The 19,667-nt window shown below is 40.4% G+C and overlaps 1 protein-coding gene across 3 annotated transcripts in view; it reads right to left on the reverse strand.

Annotated features, from left to right (window-relative positions):
- Positions 1 to 765: 765 nt before the first annotated feature.
- Positions 766 to 19,667, reverse strand: part of ADGRE3 (adhesion G protein-coupled receptor E3) — a 44,817-nt gene continuing 25,915 nt past the window's right edge. For 2 of the 3 annotated variants that reach the window (XM_088792443.1, XM_088792445.1), the window contains 10 exons: positions 17,799 to 17,921; positions 15,530 to 15,714; positions 12,566 to 12,733; positions 10,727 to 10,924; positions 10,203 to 10,438; positions 9,651 to 9,717; positions 9,336 to 9,427; positions 7,454 to 7,622; positions 3,545 to 3,640; positions 766 to 972 (listed from right to left, as the gene is read on the reverse strand). In XM_088792443.1, coding sequence (XP_088648569.1) covers positions 964 to 972; positions 3,545 to 3,640; positions 7,454 to 7,622; positions 9,336 to 9,427; positions 9,651 to 9,717; positions 10,203 to 10,438; positions 10,727 to 10,924; positions 12,566 to 12,733; positions 15,530 to 15,714; positions 17,799 to 17,921 — 1,343 coding nt within the window. In that variant the 3' untranslated portion in view covers positions 766 to 963. Of the gene's footprint in view, positions 973 to 3,544; positions 3,641 to 7,453; positions 7,623 to 9,335; positions 9,428 to 9,646; positions 9,718 to 10,202; positions 10,439 to 10,726; positions 10,925 to 12,565; positions 12,734 to 15,529; positions 15,715 to 17,798; positions 17,922 to 19,667 lie in introns of those variants that run through there. The other variant, XM_088792444.1, reaches the window with a different exon arrangement.

Here is a 19,667-nt window from a genome sequence, read left to right on the forward strand (position 1 = left end):
TCATTGGCTGGAATTGGTAAACCAATTTTCTAAACCAATGTCTATCAAATAAGAATAAGATCACTGTGTTTAGTTCAGATCAGGGTTTCTCAACCTCAGCACTACTGACATTTTGGGAATGAATAATTCTTTGCTCTGTGTATGTGGTCTGCCTTGCGCATTGTAGGGTGTTTAGCAGCACTCCTGGCCTCTACCACTTACATGGCAGTAGCTTTCCTCCTTGTTCCAGTCATGACAACTAAAAGTGTTCTCCAGACATTGATAAATGTCCCTGGGTGGGGGGATCACCCCCTTCTTAGTATCACTGAGCTTAGACCAATCTCACCTGACCTCTGGGTTTAGACACATTGCTGTCCTAAATCTGAGAACAACCAAAGTTATGTTCATAAGGAACGTGTGATAGTGGTGATGGCTGCTGAGTGGACAATGCACAGTGCCTGCCATCTTTGGGTCAGTCCTGGATTGGGGTTTTTCCTGGTTGGTGTGGAATCAGAATGAGAAAGCAAAGGTGTTGAAGGTATGAGAGAGAATCATTTGACCTAGTTGATCATGAGATGTAGCTTGGATAAGAAAGGAGGTAAAGCTGATGGTTTGAGGGAATGGATAAGTTTAAAGAGCACGTTTCGGATCAGTGAGAGAAAGAACTGGAGGAAAGACCTTGAATGGGGCCTCTCCATTTACAAAAAGTCAAGGTAATGTTTGCAACAGTCATGATTTGGGTATCCAGGGACACGCATTGATTGAACACACCATAGCAAAGAGAAATCCAATTCAACACACATTTATTGAGAGCCCATTATGCAGCACAAACACTTCAGGAAGCATAGGTTAAACATTTCTCCTCCAAGGGTGATATGTATAATGATTCCCCTTGTCTTCAGCTTCATTCTTCATGATGCCAACCAGATCCATGGATATGACTTTCCATATGGAGTTGCATGTTCTAGTTTTAATATTTTCTTTTCACTTGTCCTGGAAAGACATCCCCCCATCAAAGATGTTTAGGTTAAAGGTATACGTAAGGATAAAATAAACAAATAAACAAACAAACAACAACAGCAAAACAGAGAAAGAGCAGGAGTGGGTTAAAACCAGAGAATTCCATCCAGAAGGCAAGGATGGCATGATCTCCTAGCATTTGGAATCCGAGGACAGGTGTTGCCTTCTTTAGCTTACATTGGGAGGACTTCTAAAAAATCCAAGATGAAGAATTTTTTTGGGGAAAAATTTCTGGACATAGTATCCCGGCTTGAGAATTTCAGTCTCCTGGATCTTGGTTTTTGTCTGGGAAGAGGGCTAGACTCTAAGCTTTATGAAGGTAGGGACTGTGTTGATCTTATTACTTTTCATATGTCCATTGCCTACCAAAGTGTCTGGCACATTATAGAACTCAGTAAATATGTTGTTTGCTCCCTACAAGTTACAGCTTTGTTCAGATGCCCCAGATTCCACAGGGGAACCAATATCTCCTGTAGCAGCCCATGAGGCTAGGAGTTCCTGGCCTAGTTATGAGAGTCATTGTATTCAGGAAGTCCAAAGCTATGCCTTTCCTCCTTATGTGGCTTGTGGGGACAGAGCCGGGAGTGCAGTTTCCAGGCTCTTGGCCTCACGTGGAAAGGTGCTGGCTCAGGTAGTAAATGACCATCAACTGTGATTGAACGGCCATCAGCTGTGGCTAGTTGGCCGTCAGCTGTAACCAGTGAGCCATTGGCCACTAATATAACTGCTGTGGCTGCACTAGCAGCAAATGGGGGCTAGCAAGAAGATGGTGGCTGGCAAGCGTGGACTGCAGTTAGCACGGCAGAGTGTGGGTTGCGAATTGCAGAGAAGTGGACAGCAGGTTACGGATAGTGTGGCTCCTGCTTCCTGTGTCTCCAACCCAGCTGCCAGCAAGAATATAGCGGTATGACTCCCCTATCTATGGCTCTGTGGATGTTCCTTTTTGGCCTCACCATATCCTGCGTTCTTATGCAGGGAGTGGGACTAGAGACCCCGCACGACACCCTGCATGACATGGCTCATTCACAGAGCTCTGCGTCCAGTAAAGTATGACTTTTCCCATAGACAGTATTGCTTAGTTCCATAACTGACCTTCCAATGTTATCAAGTTTCTAGGGAACAGAGCTAGAAAGTTAACCCAGGGCCAAATTTGTCCACAGAAAGGGTTTTGATCGCTTTTTATTCATACCCTGTGCCTAGAAAAATAAAAGCTCAAGATATTCTTTTAATTAAAGCAAACATATTTCTTCAAGAGAGCTAATGTGTTTTGTATATATTAAAAATATAAAAAATAAATACATAATATATAAAGAATCTATTATATATTCCCTTTAAAAAGATGCACTTATTCAATTTCCACAATGTTAAGCAATAATAATAATAGTAATAATAATAATAATAGTAATTTCCCTTATTTCTTTTGGGAAATAGTAGCTAGGGTGCTGGCAGCTTTCGGAATTATTTTGGATTATCTGGGAAAACTTTCAAAGGTCACAGCCAATGGTTAGCACCTACTACAATTTTACTCTTATTGAGAATGTTTAAGCCTAATATTCACAAAATTTCTTTCTGATCACCTAAAGTGCCCAAGACTTTTTTTCCTTTTGGTCTTTTTGAAAATTTTTGAGTGAATTCCCCTTAACTCCCTCCAACAAAAGACAGATGTTTTTTCAGTGATCTCAATATTTCCACTGTTAGAGAAAATCACATGTTATCTCAATAAATGTAGATAATAATGTATCAGAAATGCCTCAATTTTGTTTAGCTTAAAAATAACATATTTTAAGGCTTTTAGGCTGGCAGAGATGGTGGATGTGCACACGAGAGTCAAAAACTAAATGAGATTAGGAGCATTTTTATGGATTATGAACTTTGAGCCCATCTGCTCATCTAGTGACATAGCTTCTTATAAGTATGTCCTCTCATTTCTCTACAAGAGCAAATAAGGGATAATATGGAGAGGAGTCTCAGATGGTGCTAGAAGCTCATTCTTTGGTGCAATGAGCCTAACTTAGCTCAATGGAAGAACAAATTACCAACAACCAAGTTCCAGAGAGGTTCCCTTTCTAATAGGACCATTTCCTCTCCCAGGAGGTCCCATTACTCCATGCACTTCTCCCCTATAATTATGTAGAGCAGCTGGCATGCAGTCCCTCTCCTGGAGTCCTTTTCATGTTATCCACCAGCTCCACTGGGCTCATGTCCACCTTTCTTTGGGATAGTAGGAGTTCAGATGACGACCACTTGGCTGTGTCTATGATTGTAAGTCTCCTCCCAAAGGAGTCTACTTTAGATGGTAGTGGTGCTGGTGATGTGTTTTACCCACACTTCTTTGAATGACAAGAATAGATACCAAAGGCAGCTTAAGCACTGTTAGTGAGCAGGGTCACTAGGAACAGTACAGTGAGAATAAGGAATGCCAACCAGGTCATCAGGAAGAGAACTCTTTTCCATGCCTCCAGGAAGGGGAGCTCGTATTAAGATAAGGAGAGGAAGTTCGGGGGGTCAAGGGTGAAACATGAGAATAAATCACAAATTCTCTTACCGCACTGGATTTTGAGTAAAGGCCAAACCTGCTGGAAAGTGTGTAAGTCTCAGACTCAGATTTACATTTTATGATGTCTCTCCACCACTTTCGGACCTGGAACATCAAAGAAAATACCAGGATGGTTTTGTTAACATTGGAGAAGAGAAAAGCTTGAGTCAGAAAAAAGGTAAATGACATTATGGAAAAACTTTTCCTATAAAAGGTGGTCTATACACACAATGGAATGTTATTCAGACTTAAAAAGAAATGAAATTCTGACACATGCTAAAACGTGGATGAATCTTGAAGACATTACACTGAGTGAGATAAGCCAGTCACAAAAGGACAAATACAGTATTATTTCATATGTATGAGATCCTTATAATAATTAAATAAATTGAGACAGAAAGTAGAACAGTGGTTACCAGGGGCTTGGCAGGGGAGAATGAGCTGTTATTCTTTAATGGGGAGAGGGTTTTAGTTTGGGATGATGAAAAAGTTCTAGAGATGGATGGTGGTGATGGTTGCATGACAATGTGAATGTATGTACTACCAGTGACCTCTACACTTAAACAAGGTTAAAATGGTAAATTTTATGTTATATATATTTTACCATAATAGTTTTTTTCCCATATAATAGAATACATCTTTGTTGTAGAAAATTTACAAAATATGCATAGTCAGAGGAAGAAAATAGAAATCACACACAATTCCTCAATCTAGTGAAAAATAACTGATGTTTTGGTGGTATCTTTCCATGTGTCTTGGCTTGAGGTCCCCCATAAGCAGACCCTGAGACAAGGGTTCAAGTATAAAGAGTTCCTTTGAGGGGTGATCCCAGGAAACACCAGTAGATCAATGGGAAAGTGATATAGGGAAGGGAAGGCAGCAAGTAACAAGTGCATAATTCTTTCCCCTGTGGACAACTGGGCTCAGCGTCATTGGGGAACTCTGGGAGATAGCACAGGATACATCTCAGAGTCATCCACCTCAGGGGCAAGGGATCTGGGACATTTATCCACCAGCTCCCATCAGTCATTGGCTGATGGCTGCTGTCAAGGGCCATTACTCTCTAGAACTACCAGCTTGTTTTGTGCATGGGCCAGGCACATCCTGTGGGCGGTAAGAAGCCCACAGGCACAGAGTCACAGGTGTTTGCAATAAGCTATAAGATGAATGCCAAAGGAATATGAGGGGGGCAATCAACAGTATCTGCTACACCGAGGTTTTCAGCCTTGGCACTATTGACACGTGGGGCTGATCATCCTTTGTGGTGGGGGCTGCCCTGTGCAGTGTAGGATGTTTAACAACATCCCTGGCCTCTACCCACTGGATGCCAGTAGCACCCCTCCCCCCAGGGGTGACAATCAAAAATGTCCTGAGACATTGCTAAATATGCCCCCTGTGGGGATGCTTGAGAACTGTTGTGCTTCACCATGTGCACCCATACCCATACATAAGCAAGTATATAACGACAACATAAACAATAAATGTGTATATACATTATGTAAAAAATGGAACCTTCTGGAGCAACATTTTGAAACTTGCTTTTTCACTAATATATTTGGAATATCCTTCCAGTCCTACAATATTCTTGTGGCTGGACAAAAATTAACAATTTAATGTTCCACGCCTATGCTTGTCCTCTGCTCTCCAGAAAGTGTCTGCTCTGTCACTCAGTTTCTTCCTCTCCCTCATCCACTGAGGAGATGTTTTTCTTTCCTTAGTTTGGTTCTTTGGGCACCTGCACGCAGGAGTGAGGTAAAAAGGAAGGGAGGAAGGGAGAAAGAGAGGGAAAGAGAGAAAGAGGGATGGAGAAAAGGGAGGAGGGGGAAGAGAGAGAGGGAGAGAGAGAAAGGAGGAGGAGGAGAATAGTACTAGTACCAGGAAAGAAAGTATATGAGTTAGTCAGGACATGTTTTGCTGCAGTAACAAACAATCTCAAAATCTTAGTGGCTGAACTCAATAAAGGGTTACCATGAACTATGTGTCTTCTTCATGAGAAGCACAAATGAAGACCTTGAGTGATTTTGTATTTCTTCTGGTTGATGGGCTATGTTTATTGGGCCATTGTACCTCCTGGACTATGTGGATCCCAGCTTCATTGGGGTTTCAGTCTTTTACAACATTCTATATCATGGTTGCATAGTATCCTGTTCTATAGATGTAGTATAATTTAACTAAATCTTGGTACAAGTATGTCAACATAGTTTAATAGTATACAGTAGGGTTTCATCATGCCTGGGGTTCAATTCTAGAGCCAGCATGCAGTCCAAATGATTCCTGAGTGTCCCTCACTAAGGCACCATCTTAGAGGCTTATCTCAATGAGCCCAAAGCAGCCAGTATTTCCCGTTGGACATACACCACTGTTTCTTTTGTGAAGATGCAGACACATTAATTGACTTGTATTTAGTAGCCATACTGAATGTAAAATATATATATTGAAGAACTGAAAACTTGCACTATAGGGTGCTTCAGGAAGGGACATGAATTGAGGGAACAGTACACACAAGTCTTTTGCATTGTGCTCTTTCAGGTGAGTACAGCCAGTGAGAAGAGTTGCCTACAGTTTTCTTTGACTATTCACGGAAGCTACATAGAGATAGATGAATGGATGGATAGAAGGATTGATATGTGGATAGACTATGTGATAAAACAACTATGTTCAATGTTAATCTAGGTGGTTGATATACAGAATGTCCTTGAATACTATCACGTCATTCAATGTCATTTTGTTATAATGTTAATGAGATGCTCACTTCTTGTTTATATTCATTAGCCTGTGGTAAAATTGGTTTCATCCAGGGCTTACTGTATATGTGTTTCCTGCATAATTCTTTCAACATTTTATATGTTTGAAAATGTTCATAATAAAATGTTGGAAAAAATAGATTATTTAATGTCATTGTAGAGCTATTAAAACATGTTAGTGTGGAGACTATACAACCACATGGAAATGTGTTTAAGAATTTATGTGTTTAAGTAGTGTGGTAGATTGCAGTATTCATCTCAATTATTCATTCCTCTGTCATACTTGTAGTACCGTGTTTCCCCGAAAATAAGACCTATCCAGACCATCACCTCTAATGCATGTTTTGGAGCAAAAATTAATATAAGACTTGGTATTATATTATATTATATTAGACCTGGTCTTATATTATATTAAAATAAGACCGGGTCTTATATTAATTTTGCTCCAAATATTTTAAAATTATATTAAATTTGCTCCAAAAGACACATTAGAGCTGATGGTCTGGCTAGGTCTCATTTTCAGGGAAACACGGGTATTACACCCTGTGTTAGCCTCATGGTGGGTAAAGGCGTCTTCTCCCTAGACTTTGGGCTTGGACATGTGACTGTCTTTGGCCAATGGGATATCAGTGGAGGTACAAGCAGAATCACAAGGCTTGAAATAGGCTTCCTGTGATTTTGCCATTGTCACAAGAAGAATTTATGTTGGGAAACTGCTCCCCTTTCTTCCAAGCCTCAGCATGAATCACAAAGAACAGACATGAATATGATCTGCATTCTGGAGCCAAGCCAAGCTGAGCCCAGCCAACATCAGATGAACTCTAACCAACCTGCAGACTTGAGAAGGAGAAAAGTAAATATTTGTGTTTAAGCTACTGAGATTTTTTTGAGGTTGTTTGATACACAGCAATAGCTGACTATTACAAATGAGAATTCTGAAGAAAAACATGATATTTCCTTGACGTAGTAATTATTTACCTTCTGAAGGCCTTTAATAAATTTACATTTCTTACAATCAATAGCATCTCAAAGTAGAGAAGATACAGGTAGTATTTACACACTGCTCACAAGCTCATATAAAAATTTAGAGAACATGGATTTAAATGTTCATTAAACTATATTCCTGCAAATTTTTCTTCACTTTAAAACAATAAAGACAGGGATCAAAGTTTACCTGCTGGCTGAGGACGCAGTAGACCAGGAAGATGAAGACGCCCTGCAGGCTGTTGATGATGGTGAAGAGGTAGGCCATGGCGCGGGCAGCTGGGCCCACCTGCAGGATGCCCAGACTCCAGGTGCAGCCCAAGATGAAGAGCTGAGCTGTTGCTTTGAGTGTCAGCATCCTGAGGGGAGTAAAATAGGAAAATGTGTAAAAGGTAATAATGGACATGGACACCCCTATAGTGTAGCTGTTTCTGGTCAAGACGCTGGAGCGAGCCTGCCTCAATTTAAACCCAAGGCAGCCCTGACCAACTGTGACACGGGGCAAGTTACTTTGCCTTTCTGTAACTTGGGTCCTTCATCTTTATAATAATTGTATTTCCCAGGGCTGCTGCAAAGATTAAGTGAGACTTTAACATACCTAAAGTATTTAGGACAGTATGTAGAATAAAATCAGTACCATATATACCTAAAGCATTCCAAACCTAGGCACTTTTTATCTCTCTCTCTCTCTCTCTCTCTAGATTATTTATAGATGAGGAGGTCATATAATTTGTTATTCAAATAGAGAGGCTTTTGAAATCAAAAGGGGTGTTATTAATAACTACAACAGGTCAACAGGCATAAACTAGGACTGTTCCAGGCAAACTGAGATGTAAGGTCATTATCTATCTATCTATCTATCTATCTGTCATCTCCCTAATTTTAAACTATAATATTTTATGTGAAAAAAGCTGGTTGAGGAACAATTTATGTGGTGTAATGCTATTGTATATGTGCCTGTCTGTTCTACAGAAATACACAGAAAAATCTTGGGAAAAAAATCATACATTTCATATCATACTTATAAGGTTTGTTAACTCTGGTGTTCTTGGGAAGTGGAAGTAGCAGGAAAAGGGGCAGTTATCCATTTTCACTTTTTACTTTATGTATTTTGAAAAAAAAATGAAAAAAGTTAATGTGTTATCTTTGTGATTAAAATGAAAAAAAAATTATGTGTTCCAATAAAATAGATGCTGCAAAGTAAAAAAATGCTCATAGTCCCCAATTTTTTGAAATAGTGTACAAAATAGATCTTAATCTAAATCCTTCCCAAACTCATTACACATAACTCTTAGTTATACATTTAAGTTTGTTATAATTAGACAAATTGGTCTCTACTAATTGCGATAAACCCAGTTTTGTTGGGGCATCCTTCAGAAGTACAACTCTTAGAGTTTCTATAGAATTTAAGCTTTCAGTAACTGATGGATTAGGAATTCTCGGTTGTTTTTGATAAAAAGAGTACTCTTGTGTGTGTCTTGTGTTGTGTGGCAGAAACTGTTGTTTTTTTCCATTATCCTCCTTTTCCTTTTAGGGTTAGAGCCCTTCCTTCTTTGAATTTTTTCAAGGACACATGGCCACCAAAGTTAGAGGTGATATTTCCCAGCCTCCTTTACAGTTAGTTAGACGTCACCATATGACTAAGATCTAGACAATGGGATATGAGCTAATGGTGAATGTGCAACTTTCATTTCACCTCCTTACCATGGATGCGAAACTGACAAAGACAACATCCTAAGGGATGGTGGAGAAACACAATAGAAAGAACCTGACTCCCTGGATCACTTTGTGGAGCAGAGCTTCCCTACTATCCCTGGACTTTTCACCTCTGGACTGTGACATGAAAGTAACATAAACTTCTATTTCACTCTTTTTTTTTGGATTTTTTTTGGGTCTTTTTTTTTTTTTTTTTTTGTCTCATCAGCTTAGCCTGTACTCTAGCTAATACAGCTTCTATTAATTGTGACATTGGGAGATAACAGTGGCCTTGCTACTCCCTGGACCCTGATGTGTGTGGTTCTGTATGAGGGACAAGAAGGGGGTGAGCAGAAATACCATTTGCTCCATCTTACTTCGTATTCTGGATGGTTGACACATCACTATTGAGCGAGGAGAGTTTTCTTTTCAAAATCCAAAGGACCAAGAGAAAAAATATTAAATTCACCTGCAGGAATGACACAGACCAGGCAAAATGCAGGTTAAAATAATGTACCATGTCCATTATAAATTGCATACAACTCCTACTTTCCTGTGCATGGGATTGACTTGGTGGAAGGTGGAAAGATCAAACCACACAATAGAGAAAATGCATGCCCCTTGTACTGTCTTGCTCCCAGTACTTCTGGGGCTTCTTCCATCAGGAACACTAGAGCTACATACTCACTCACACAGATAATGGCACAGACTGGGCCAAGGAAACCCCAGATGAATCCTTGTTTCAGGTGGAGCCAGCAGCTGGGAACAAGGGGAAAAAGGACACAAAGAGAGGTCAGAGAAAGCACAAAAAATGAACATGAAATGACACCTTTTCCTAGTAAAGAGCTTTTCCAACATCTCCTGAAGATGTCAGCTGATGGCAATGAAGGCTTTGATTATTCACTACATTGCGTATTTTTAAAGCACAGTCCTGTTGAATTTTCACACTAGTATTGTGAGTGTGAGGCAATGGGGACAATCGTTATCCCCATTTTACTAATGAGGGGACTGAGACTTGAAAACTCTAAATTATGGGAGGAATAAAGCTGGTACCTAACCACAAAACTCCCTTCTTCCAGAACCTTCCCTGCTCATACCACCATCTTTCCCCGCTTCACAGGGAAAAGTTAGAGCTGTTACACTCAAGGGAAAATTAGAGTGCATTTGCTGTGGATATCTCAATCACCATCATTAACACTGCCTCCCCGCAACTGTCCATGTCACAGGGTGAGAGTCAAGCTCACCGATCAGGTGTCCCATAAAGGTGAGGCCTGGACGCTGCGGAAATGGCCACGATCACAGCCGGGACTCCGTAGCCCACAGGGAACACGAACTTCCTCATGAACCTGCTCACGCTGGAGTAGTTGACCACCGTCAGGTTGCGTGCAGTGAGGAAGAGGTGCAGGCCCTCCAGCAGCATCCAGGTGAAGGACGCCAGGTAGAGGTAGTGTAAGGCACCCGCGATGACGGCGCACAGCACCTGGGGGAGGAGTGAGAGTCACGGGGGGGGGGGGGGGGGGGAGTCAGGGGGAGCGTGGCCCCAGGACCTCTCCTGCGCCTTGCCATTGGGGAGAACTCGGATGTGTATGAAGGAGTTGTCACAAGAGGGTTTGTCTGCTCGTTGCGTCACTCGGTGTGAAAGTGGCTACTCACCGCGCTAACCTTCCCACAACCCAAGGCCATTTGATTAAGGTGTCGATGCAGCAGGGGCCCATGAACTCCACGTCCCCTGGTGAGGGCAGGGGGTCCTTTGGGACCGTGTCAGTACCTTGGGCTCAGTTCTGTCGATGGCCGTGAGGAAGAGCAGGTGGGCCAGGAAGAGGCAGAGCGAGAGCTGCAGGTGGAGCGAGGTGCTGGTGTTCTGGATGGCTTTGCACAGCAGGAAGGTGAGGGCCGCCAGGAGGAGGCACAGCAGAGACAGGCTCAGCCCCACGTAGGTGATCACAGCCAGGGTGGGATCCTCCACCTGGGACCCAGTGAAGAGAGATCACAGTCACACTTTGCTGCTCTGGGATTATGGTTTTTCCCCCCTTGGAACAAGGTATCCCAAACAGGCATGAAGCCGGATGATAGAGTGTGAGAAGTATGTGTTAGACTAAGTCTTTCTTTTCAGCTTTATTGAGCTATACCTAACATACAGAATAATACACATATTGAGTGCATACATTTTGATGAGTTTGGAGATAGGCATATACTCTGCTCTACAAAGTCACTCTGAAACCCATTATATCACAGGCTTCACCATCCTGTAGCTGCACCATCTGGAGTATGTTGCTTCCTCATCATTGTGGAAGGTCCCACATGGAATTGTCTATGCTTCATCCCAGAAAGGTAGCATTGCTTTTAACAGCTCCCAATAGGAAACAACCTAGATACCTATTAACTGTAGAATGGATAAGTAAGTTGTAGTATAGTCATGCAAGAAAATATTATACATCAATGAAAATGAATGAACTAAGGCTATGCCCAACTCATAGATGAATTTCATAAATGTAATGATGAATGAAAGAAGTATTTGATGCTTTTAAACCAATTTTAGCTTCCCCACTGCTCTGTGTAACAGGAGAGGTTAGAGACTTGCACCAAATGTTCTGGGGGTACCACCTTCATCCCTGAGAAGAGGAGAGGGATGCAGGACTTCCCGTGTGCTATCACCCAGCCTATGTCAGTAGTAAGTCCTCTGACCCCACATCTAGGACATGTGTCCAATCTGACCTTCTCCCACCTCCTCTACTGCTGCCACCTGAATCTGGCCATCATCATCTCTCTGTGGGAGTCCTCTCTTGATCACTATCCACTTTTGACCTGGGAGCCAGAGGGATCTTCTAATGACAAATATGCAGCATTCCCAATGGAAATCCTCTATTGCCTTTCCATTGCAATTTGAATGAAATCTAAATTCCTGACCATGGCATTTGAGGTCTAGCACATTTCTCCCGGTTTCATCTCTCCAACCTTGTCTCCTTCCAACTCCCTCTCATTCACTCTGCCCCAGCCACACTTCCTTTTTGAATACACCAAATTTTTCTCTCTTCAGAGTCTTTATACAAACATGTATCTCTTCTTTGGATGCTGTTTCTGAGACCCTTTCCTTCTGACTTTTTCATCCAAATAATGTGAAATTCACCATTTTACTGTGTACAGTTCAGTGTCATTTAGTACATTCACTATGTTGTGAAACCATCACCTCTATTTAGTTCCAGAATATTTCCATCAGTCCAAAAGGAGACTCCATTCCCATTAAACAGTTACCGCCATTTCCTCCTTCCCCCAGCCCCTGAAACCACCAATTTGCTTTCTGTTTCTATGGATTTGCCTGTTCTGGACATTTCACATAAGTGGAATCAGACACTATGTGGCCTTTTGTGTCTGGCTTCTCTCACTCAGCATCATGTTTTCAAGGTTCATCCACTTTGTAGCACTACTGACTCTTAATATTCAGGCTTCAGCTTGAATATTTAATCCTCCTCTGACCGCTTTATCTGAAGAGGCACGCCTCTGCCGTTACTCCAACCCCTCGCTCATTTTCCTTTTCTTTATAGCACATATCACCACCTACTAGGGCCTCAAAAAGTACTAGTTGGAGGAATTAGTGTTTTCAGCATACCTGGCTGGTGAAGGCCACCAGGACAGCGAAAGTGGACAGGTGGGTACATTTGCACATAGTGTGACTCTTGTTCACTTGTATCAAGAAACAGCCATCCCTGGACCAGTGGCCACCCTCCTCTGTGCTTTTCCAGAAGACACAAAAGATGTTTTTGCTCAGGGGCTTCACCTGAAAATAGAATGGGCTCGTTGCGTTCTGCTCAGACGGGAAAACTGTCAGAGTGTTACTACACCGAGGTGGCGAACGAGGAGAACCATGCTTAGAAGTGACCGGTGATTCTATTTGAAGTGAACAGGATGACCAACCGCCAGGACACCTGCCCCACAGACCCGGCTCTATAGGGATTTCACAAAACAGAAAATACGGTCCTCTCTCTCTGTGGGAGCCAGACTCATACAACATGTCATTGGTTTTATGACTTTGTCCCTTACTGTGGGAGTCAGACAAAAAACAAAGTGTGAGACTCACACCAAGTTTTCTCCCAAATACTCTCTAAGACAAATTCCCCTGGTCCCTTCACACCAGTTCTGTCCCTGCCAACACAATAATTGCTCATGTGATGAGAGAGGTAGTATAGGAAAAAAACATCACCAGGAGAGAGAGAATCAAATTAGCCTTCAACCCCTGTTTGTGCCAGGGCTTCTAGAGGCACACTTCATAGGGCCAAGGAGACGAGTCAGATGCTTTCCTGTTTGGGGTCTGCATCCCTTTGATAAGCCACTGGTCCATTCCCAGAGTTCTAGCTCCACTCCTGCTGCTCTATGTTATACATAACAAATTCTAAACCTAGATTTTATGCATCAGGTAGAGAAGACCTACATTTCCCCACCTTTTCCCTTTAACTCTTACTTCTTAAATTTTACATTAAATTAAATTAAATTAATTTTTCCAGCTTTATTGGGCCACAATTGACACAGAACATTGTATAAGTTTAAAGTGTACAGTGCAATGATTTGATACATGTATACTCGTGTATTGTGAAGTGATTACCGTAAGTTTAGTTAACATCCATCACTTCACAGTTACAATTTTTATTTTGTGGTGAGAACTTTTAAAATCTACTCTCTTAGCAACTTTCAAATATACAGTACAGTAACTGTGAACTAGAGTCCCCATGCTGTATGTTAGATCCCCCAGAACTTATTCTTCTTATAATGAGAAGTTTGTACCCTTTGATCACCTTCACCTAATTCTCTCACCCTTGACCCCTGGCAACCACCAATCTGTTCTCTGTTTCTATGAGTTTGGCTTTTTTAGAGTGCACATATGAGTGGAATCATCCGTATTTGTCTCTCTCTGTCTGACTTAAGTCACTTAGCATCATACCCTGAAAGTCCCTGTTGTCACAAAAGGTAGGACTTCCTCCAACTCAACTCTTATTTTCTTAACAGAGCTGAAAGGGAAGAGCGCAAATGAATTTTATCACATCCATGTCTTGCAATTCCCCTTCCTGCCTTTAAGAGCTTGGGCAGAGAATGGGAAAAGGCAATGGATTAAGTGAAAGTTTTGTTCTGATTGAGTTATGTAGTCTTAATAATTAATACCAGGCTTCTGTGAAGAAATGAGTATTATGTCTCAGGTTAAATTTCATAGATGTAAATATGAACTAAATAAGCAACCAAAATAATTCTGTGCACTAGAATTATGCTGCCCACGAGAAACAGCATGTGAGCCACTTTCGTAATTTGAGATTTTCTACTAGCCGTATTAAAAAAGGTAAAGAAACAGGTCAAATTAATTTTAATGATATATTTCATTTAATTCATTATATTCAAAATAATACTTTTAACATGACAATATAAACCAATATATGTAATCAATATAACAATTATTAAGGAGATACTTTACATGCTTTTTTCTTACTAAGTTTTTGAAATATGGAAATACTAAGTCTTCAAAATACTTAATCTTTGGAATCTCAATCCAGATCCACCACATTTTATTTAAAATAATCAATTATTTTCAGGAACAAAAAATGGGAATTTTGTTCAAGATTATTGTGGAATGTTGGGAAAAAGGGTTAACATTGCAAAACAAACTGCAAACTGTTATCTTCCTGTGATTTAAAAAAATTTCTTCTAAGGTCTCTATTGTTTCTAAGTTCCCCTTTTTCACACTGTCCTGATCTCTTCTCTCTCTCAGCTCTACTTCTCCATCACCGGTCCACCACTTCCTTTTTTCTCTAGAGCAATTTTTCTTTCTCTTGGCATCTCTGATGTGCATACCCTATCAACCATGCCTTGGAGAGCTAGTGTCTCAATACCCGAAAACAGTAATAAGTGGATTCAACATAGAGCTCATCTTAGCAACCTTTAGTCTCCAGGATGACACCATGCTCAGCGATCAGGAGTTAGCAAGCTAGGCTACCCCATCACCCAGCGGGACTCACCATCCCTCACTGTGTTCACTTCTTTTTTATCTCTTTCTTCCTTAGCCTGTCCTCGCTCCTTATTTTTTATTTCTGCACCCAGCCATCACGATCCATTTCTTTGATCTTCCTTTCATAGGAGAATCTGTGCCACTTGGGACTAGAGGCATTATTAAGATAAATATTGCAAGCCATAACGGCAAATGAAGGAAAAGTGAAAAGGGGATTGATTACTCAACACCTTTCCCCCTTTCATCTGCTATGCCTCTCCCTGCTCTCCCCCCATCTAGACTCTGATAAATAGAAACAGTTTCTGTTACGAGCTAACTATTCATTAGCGGGGTGTGGGGAGAGAACAGAGAACCAAGGTTTAGGATAGTCTGGATGATGAGGGCCCAAAACAAAATTTCTGTCTTCATGGACCATCATGAATATAATGAGGTACCCACCATACTTTAAATGCTTAATAGTTACAGGTAGCTCCTGGGTACCATATGGGGAGCACAGGTCCAGAACCACTGACTGGGTAGGCTCTGCAAATTGTTTGGTCTACCATCATGAAACCTAAGCAAGTTCAAATTGCAGTTTTGACCCACCTTCACTTGCTGAAAACTCAGAATCACAGAGTTGGAGAGAGATGTGTTCCTTCTGTGTCCAATAGCTGCGCTCACTACCTGGGAGTTCAGGTAAAGTTGATCTTTCTTATTCATCTCATCAAAAAAAGTTGCATTTATGATGTTTCCAAGAGAAGAGTATGAAATAAAGGCAACTGCACTGGGACCTGAGACAACAGAAAAATAAAGTGCCAGCACCATTCCTTCTGCCACCTTTCCTGCCCCACACCTGTCACACGTCCATAATCGCCACACCTAAGTGTGCCTAGGAAGTTCACTCTTCCTCCCACGCTCTTCCTCCCGGAATCCAACTCATCCTCAGGACCCAGCTCAGGGCCAGCCTCTTGCTCAGGAAGTCTCCCCCAGCTCCTCAGCCAGCTTAGGATGCTTCTTTCTCTGAACAAATGCAGCGCCTGCCATGCTGATGTGAATTCAACTGTCCACTCATTATTTCATATGGATTGAATTCTGTTTTCCCAACAAGCACTAAATTTCTTGTGTGATTATGCAGGAGACTTCATTTTCAAACCACAGGGCCCCCAGCACAGTGCCAAACATTTTTTTAAAATCTCCTAATAATGTTTAACTTACATTTCAAGCACTCAGAAAAGTATAACTGACATCTACACCCAGATTTAACATATGTTATCATTTTGCCATATTGGCTTCAGAATTATTTTTTAAAGACATAAAATGTTTTAGATACGTCTAAGCTCCCACTATTTCATTTTCTTTTTTCCTTCTCCAGAAATAACCATGGACTTGAAGTGGAAGTGTAGCTTTTCCATGAATACGTTAGTAATTTTACCATATATGTAGGTTTCCATAGCAACATATAGTCTTGTTTTCTGTGTTTAAAAATTCACATAAATGATGTCACACCTTGGGTATCCTTTTGCAACTTTCTTTTGTCACTCCAGTTAATATTTTAAAGCTTTAGTCATACCAATACATGTATAATTGGTTTATTTATCTCAGTTACTGTGGAGTGTCACATTATTTGATATGCCACAGTTTATTTGTTGTAAAAACAAATGATAACATTTTGATGAGAAAAAGGAAAAAATGGAATAAAATCCATATAATATTCCATCACTTAGAGATAATCACTGTTGGAGTTCTGGAGTTTTTCTCTCTCTATATATATATACGTGCATGTTCAAGATAGCCGGTGGAGAGCTGAGCATTGGGAATTATCTGATTCTATAGAAGTGCTGCATCTTTATATTGATTTTCTATTGCCAAGCAAAAACTTTGTTTCACAGCTCTGTAAGCATAGAAGATAACATGTAGAAAACTGATAGTAGCACAAATAGTGTTTTTCATAGACACAAATACATTTTGTCTGGTAGATATGCAGTTGATATCTGCCCTATGGAAAATATAAGCCCAAACATTACATTGTATTCCCTATAGGGTTTTTGCATTTGTTAGCATTTGATTTCGCATTTGTGACTGTCCCATATTTGAATATGTTCGTGTGTATATCTCTTCAAATTGCCTTTGAACTTGTCTTATTTTATTGGTTCCTTCATTAATTAACGAGTTGAATATGGTCTTTTGACATGATTCATTTACATTTGCCTAAGAGTCATTATTTACCTTTTTGAAATGATATATATGTGCAGATATAGATACACACACATGCACACATATGTGCTTACCCACATATATTCACACACACACATTCACATAGAGGAGCGTTGAAATACGTTGACATTTTCAGTGACTTTCCCCTTCCCACAGTCTGGGTCAGACTTGGTGTTTGTGGCCAGGAACTTTTTCTGTATCGAACAGGGGAAATCTTGGGGGATGAGAAGAACGGGAAAACCCAAGAAAGCTTAAGCTGATTTACATAAGAAAGGATTTACCCTTAGAAGAAAATGATATGAAAGGTGGGAGGAGGGGCAAAGAAGAGGCTGCTTCCTGGAGGTCACCTCCCAAATAAAATCAATCCTTACACTTGAACTCCTTACCAGGAATGCTTCTGGGTGAACTGAAACGGAGACAGAGACAGAACAGCCCTCAAATTGCAAAGAAGTCTCTACCATGCTGAAGAATAGACAGCCTTCATTTTGGGAAGATGTCTCTTTTTGTTTGTTTGTTTGTTTTTTACAGAAAAGAGTCAAACGACACAGTCTTAGGTTAACAAAACCATCAGGGAGGAACCTACTGGGACATTTCCTCATGACTCACACAGTGACACTGCTATGTGTGTCTTAGTGATTCTAAATTCAGCCACCCTATGTACCTTGTATATTTCCCTGGATGACGTCATTGCAGTGAATGTCCATTGCGTTCATTTGGACGTTCAAGGTGAAACTCCTCTCTCCTTCCTTGGAGCAATTGTCTGTAACAACTCGAGTTTCTACAGCTGGTAAGAAAAGCACCGGGCGAGCTTACCGTTATTATAAGCTTTAAAAATATGCACAGCAACAGAAACAGGCCACAGATATCTAGGAGGTGCCAGGCACTGGATTAAGAGCTTTATACGTTGTCATCTTATGACAGCCTCATATAACCCATGAGGGACCGGTACTCAGATGAGGAAACTGAAGTCAGAAATTAGGTGAGACTCTAACTCCTGAAACCAAGTTCTCAACTACCATTCTCTAGCACATCCATTTCTAGAAATTTATTCTCAGAACAGTTGTGGTCAAGAGGACATAAACCTGTAAGACAGTTCATAGCAGCACAGATCCAGGATGGCGAACAAATAGGAAATGACCTAAATGTTCAACAAGAAGGAAATGATTAAATAATTGGTGGCTTATCGCTATAATGGGGAATAGAGATGAAGTCATGGAAGAATTGCAATGAAGAGCCAAACTCATAGAAATATTTAGCTTAAAGAGAAGATTGGCTGTGAGTTGGAAATTGTTGAAGCTAAGGGATGGCTATAGCAGGGTTTTTATTACATCTCCTTTTGTATATGTTTAAAAACGTACAGAAGGCAAGTAACAAAATAACAAAGAATGATACTATTATAAATAGATAGGAATATAAAAAAATAATACTATTTAAATAAAATTTTGTAATAAGAGAGAATGGAAACTACAACAATAAAAATTATAGCAATTACTAGCCCTACTTCTAAGTGCATTATTTGTACTATAATATTATTATCCTGTTTTATAGACCGGGAGGCTGAAGCCCACTGATGTAAGGGCCCTGGTTACCGATCAATTAGAAACTGGCCAAATCAGGAAAGATGAGTTACTTGTGACATGGAAATAGTTTATTTTAGCAAGAAAGTGTCCAGATCTACTTTCCCAAGATGGTTAGGCACTAGATTTTATCTTTCAAATTTATTTTCATTCTTATTATTTCTACAGAGCATGAAGCATTTTCTCAGACAAGTTGGTAAAACAGAAATGGCTAGTTAGGCACACACCAATTCTTTGAAATCCCTGAGCCAAATAAAAGTGCAATAAACATTTCTGGAGGCCAATACCGTGATATGTGTCATAGGTCTAAAATGTTTCTTCCCTTTGACCTATCGACTCCTCTTTTATGAATTTATCCTAGGAAAATACCAAACAAATATGCACAGATAAATTTTTAGCAGTCTTTATCACAGGGTTGTTTGGCAAAATGCCACATTTCCCAGAATAGGGAAGTAAATAAATTATGGCACACCCATACAATGCAACTTTAAAAGACTGAAGACAGTGTAGGTAATGATGCTTTACATGCTTACATGGAAAGATGTTAGTGAGGTAATGAGTGGAAAAGCAGGTTGTGCAACCGTATCCACGACACACACAACAAATACGTGTGTTTTTATCAAACAGGTATCTATGTGGGTATAAGGTTGGAAGACTGGGTTGTGGGCAGATTTGGCTGGTCTAATTTAGTTTTGTTCATATGTTTTTTCCAATTAAAAAACAATACTTGGGTTTTGCTTTGGTATTTTATTTTTAAAAATAAAAACCGTGTATATTTAAGATGTACAATATGATTTGACACACATCTACATGGTGAAATGATGACCACAGTTAAAGTGAATTAACACATGTCACTTGGTTATATAACAGATATGTATGACAAGTGTAATAAAAGGATTTTTATCTTTAAAACATGTAGTGAGAAGTTTCTTCGACATGTGCTATTAGGTTAT

This window comes from Rhinolophus sinicus, chromosome 15, assembly GCF_057876585.1.
Source record: "Rhinolophus sinicus isolate RSI-liver-muscle chromosome 15, RSI-T2T, whole genome shotgun sequence".
NCBI lineage: Eukaryota > Metazoa > Chordata > Mammalia > Chiroptera > Rhinolophidae > Rhinolophus > Rhinolophus sinicus.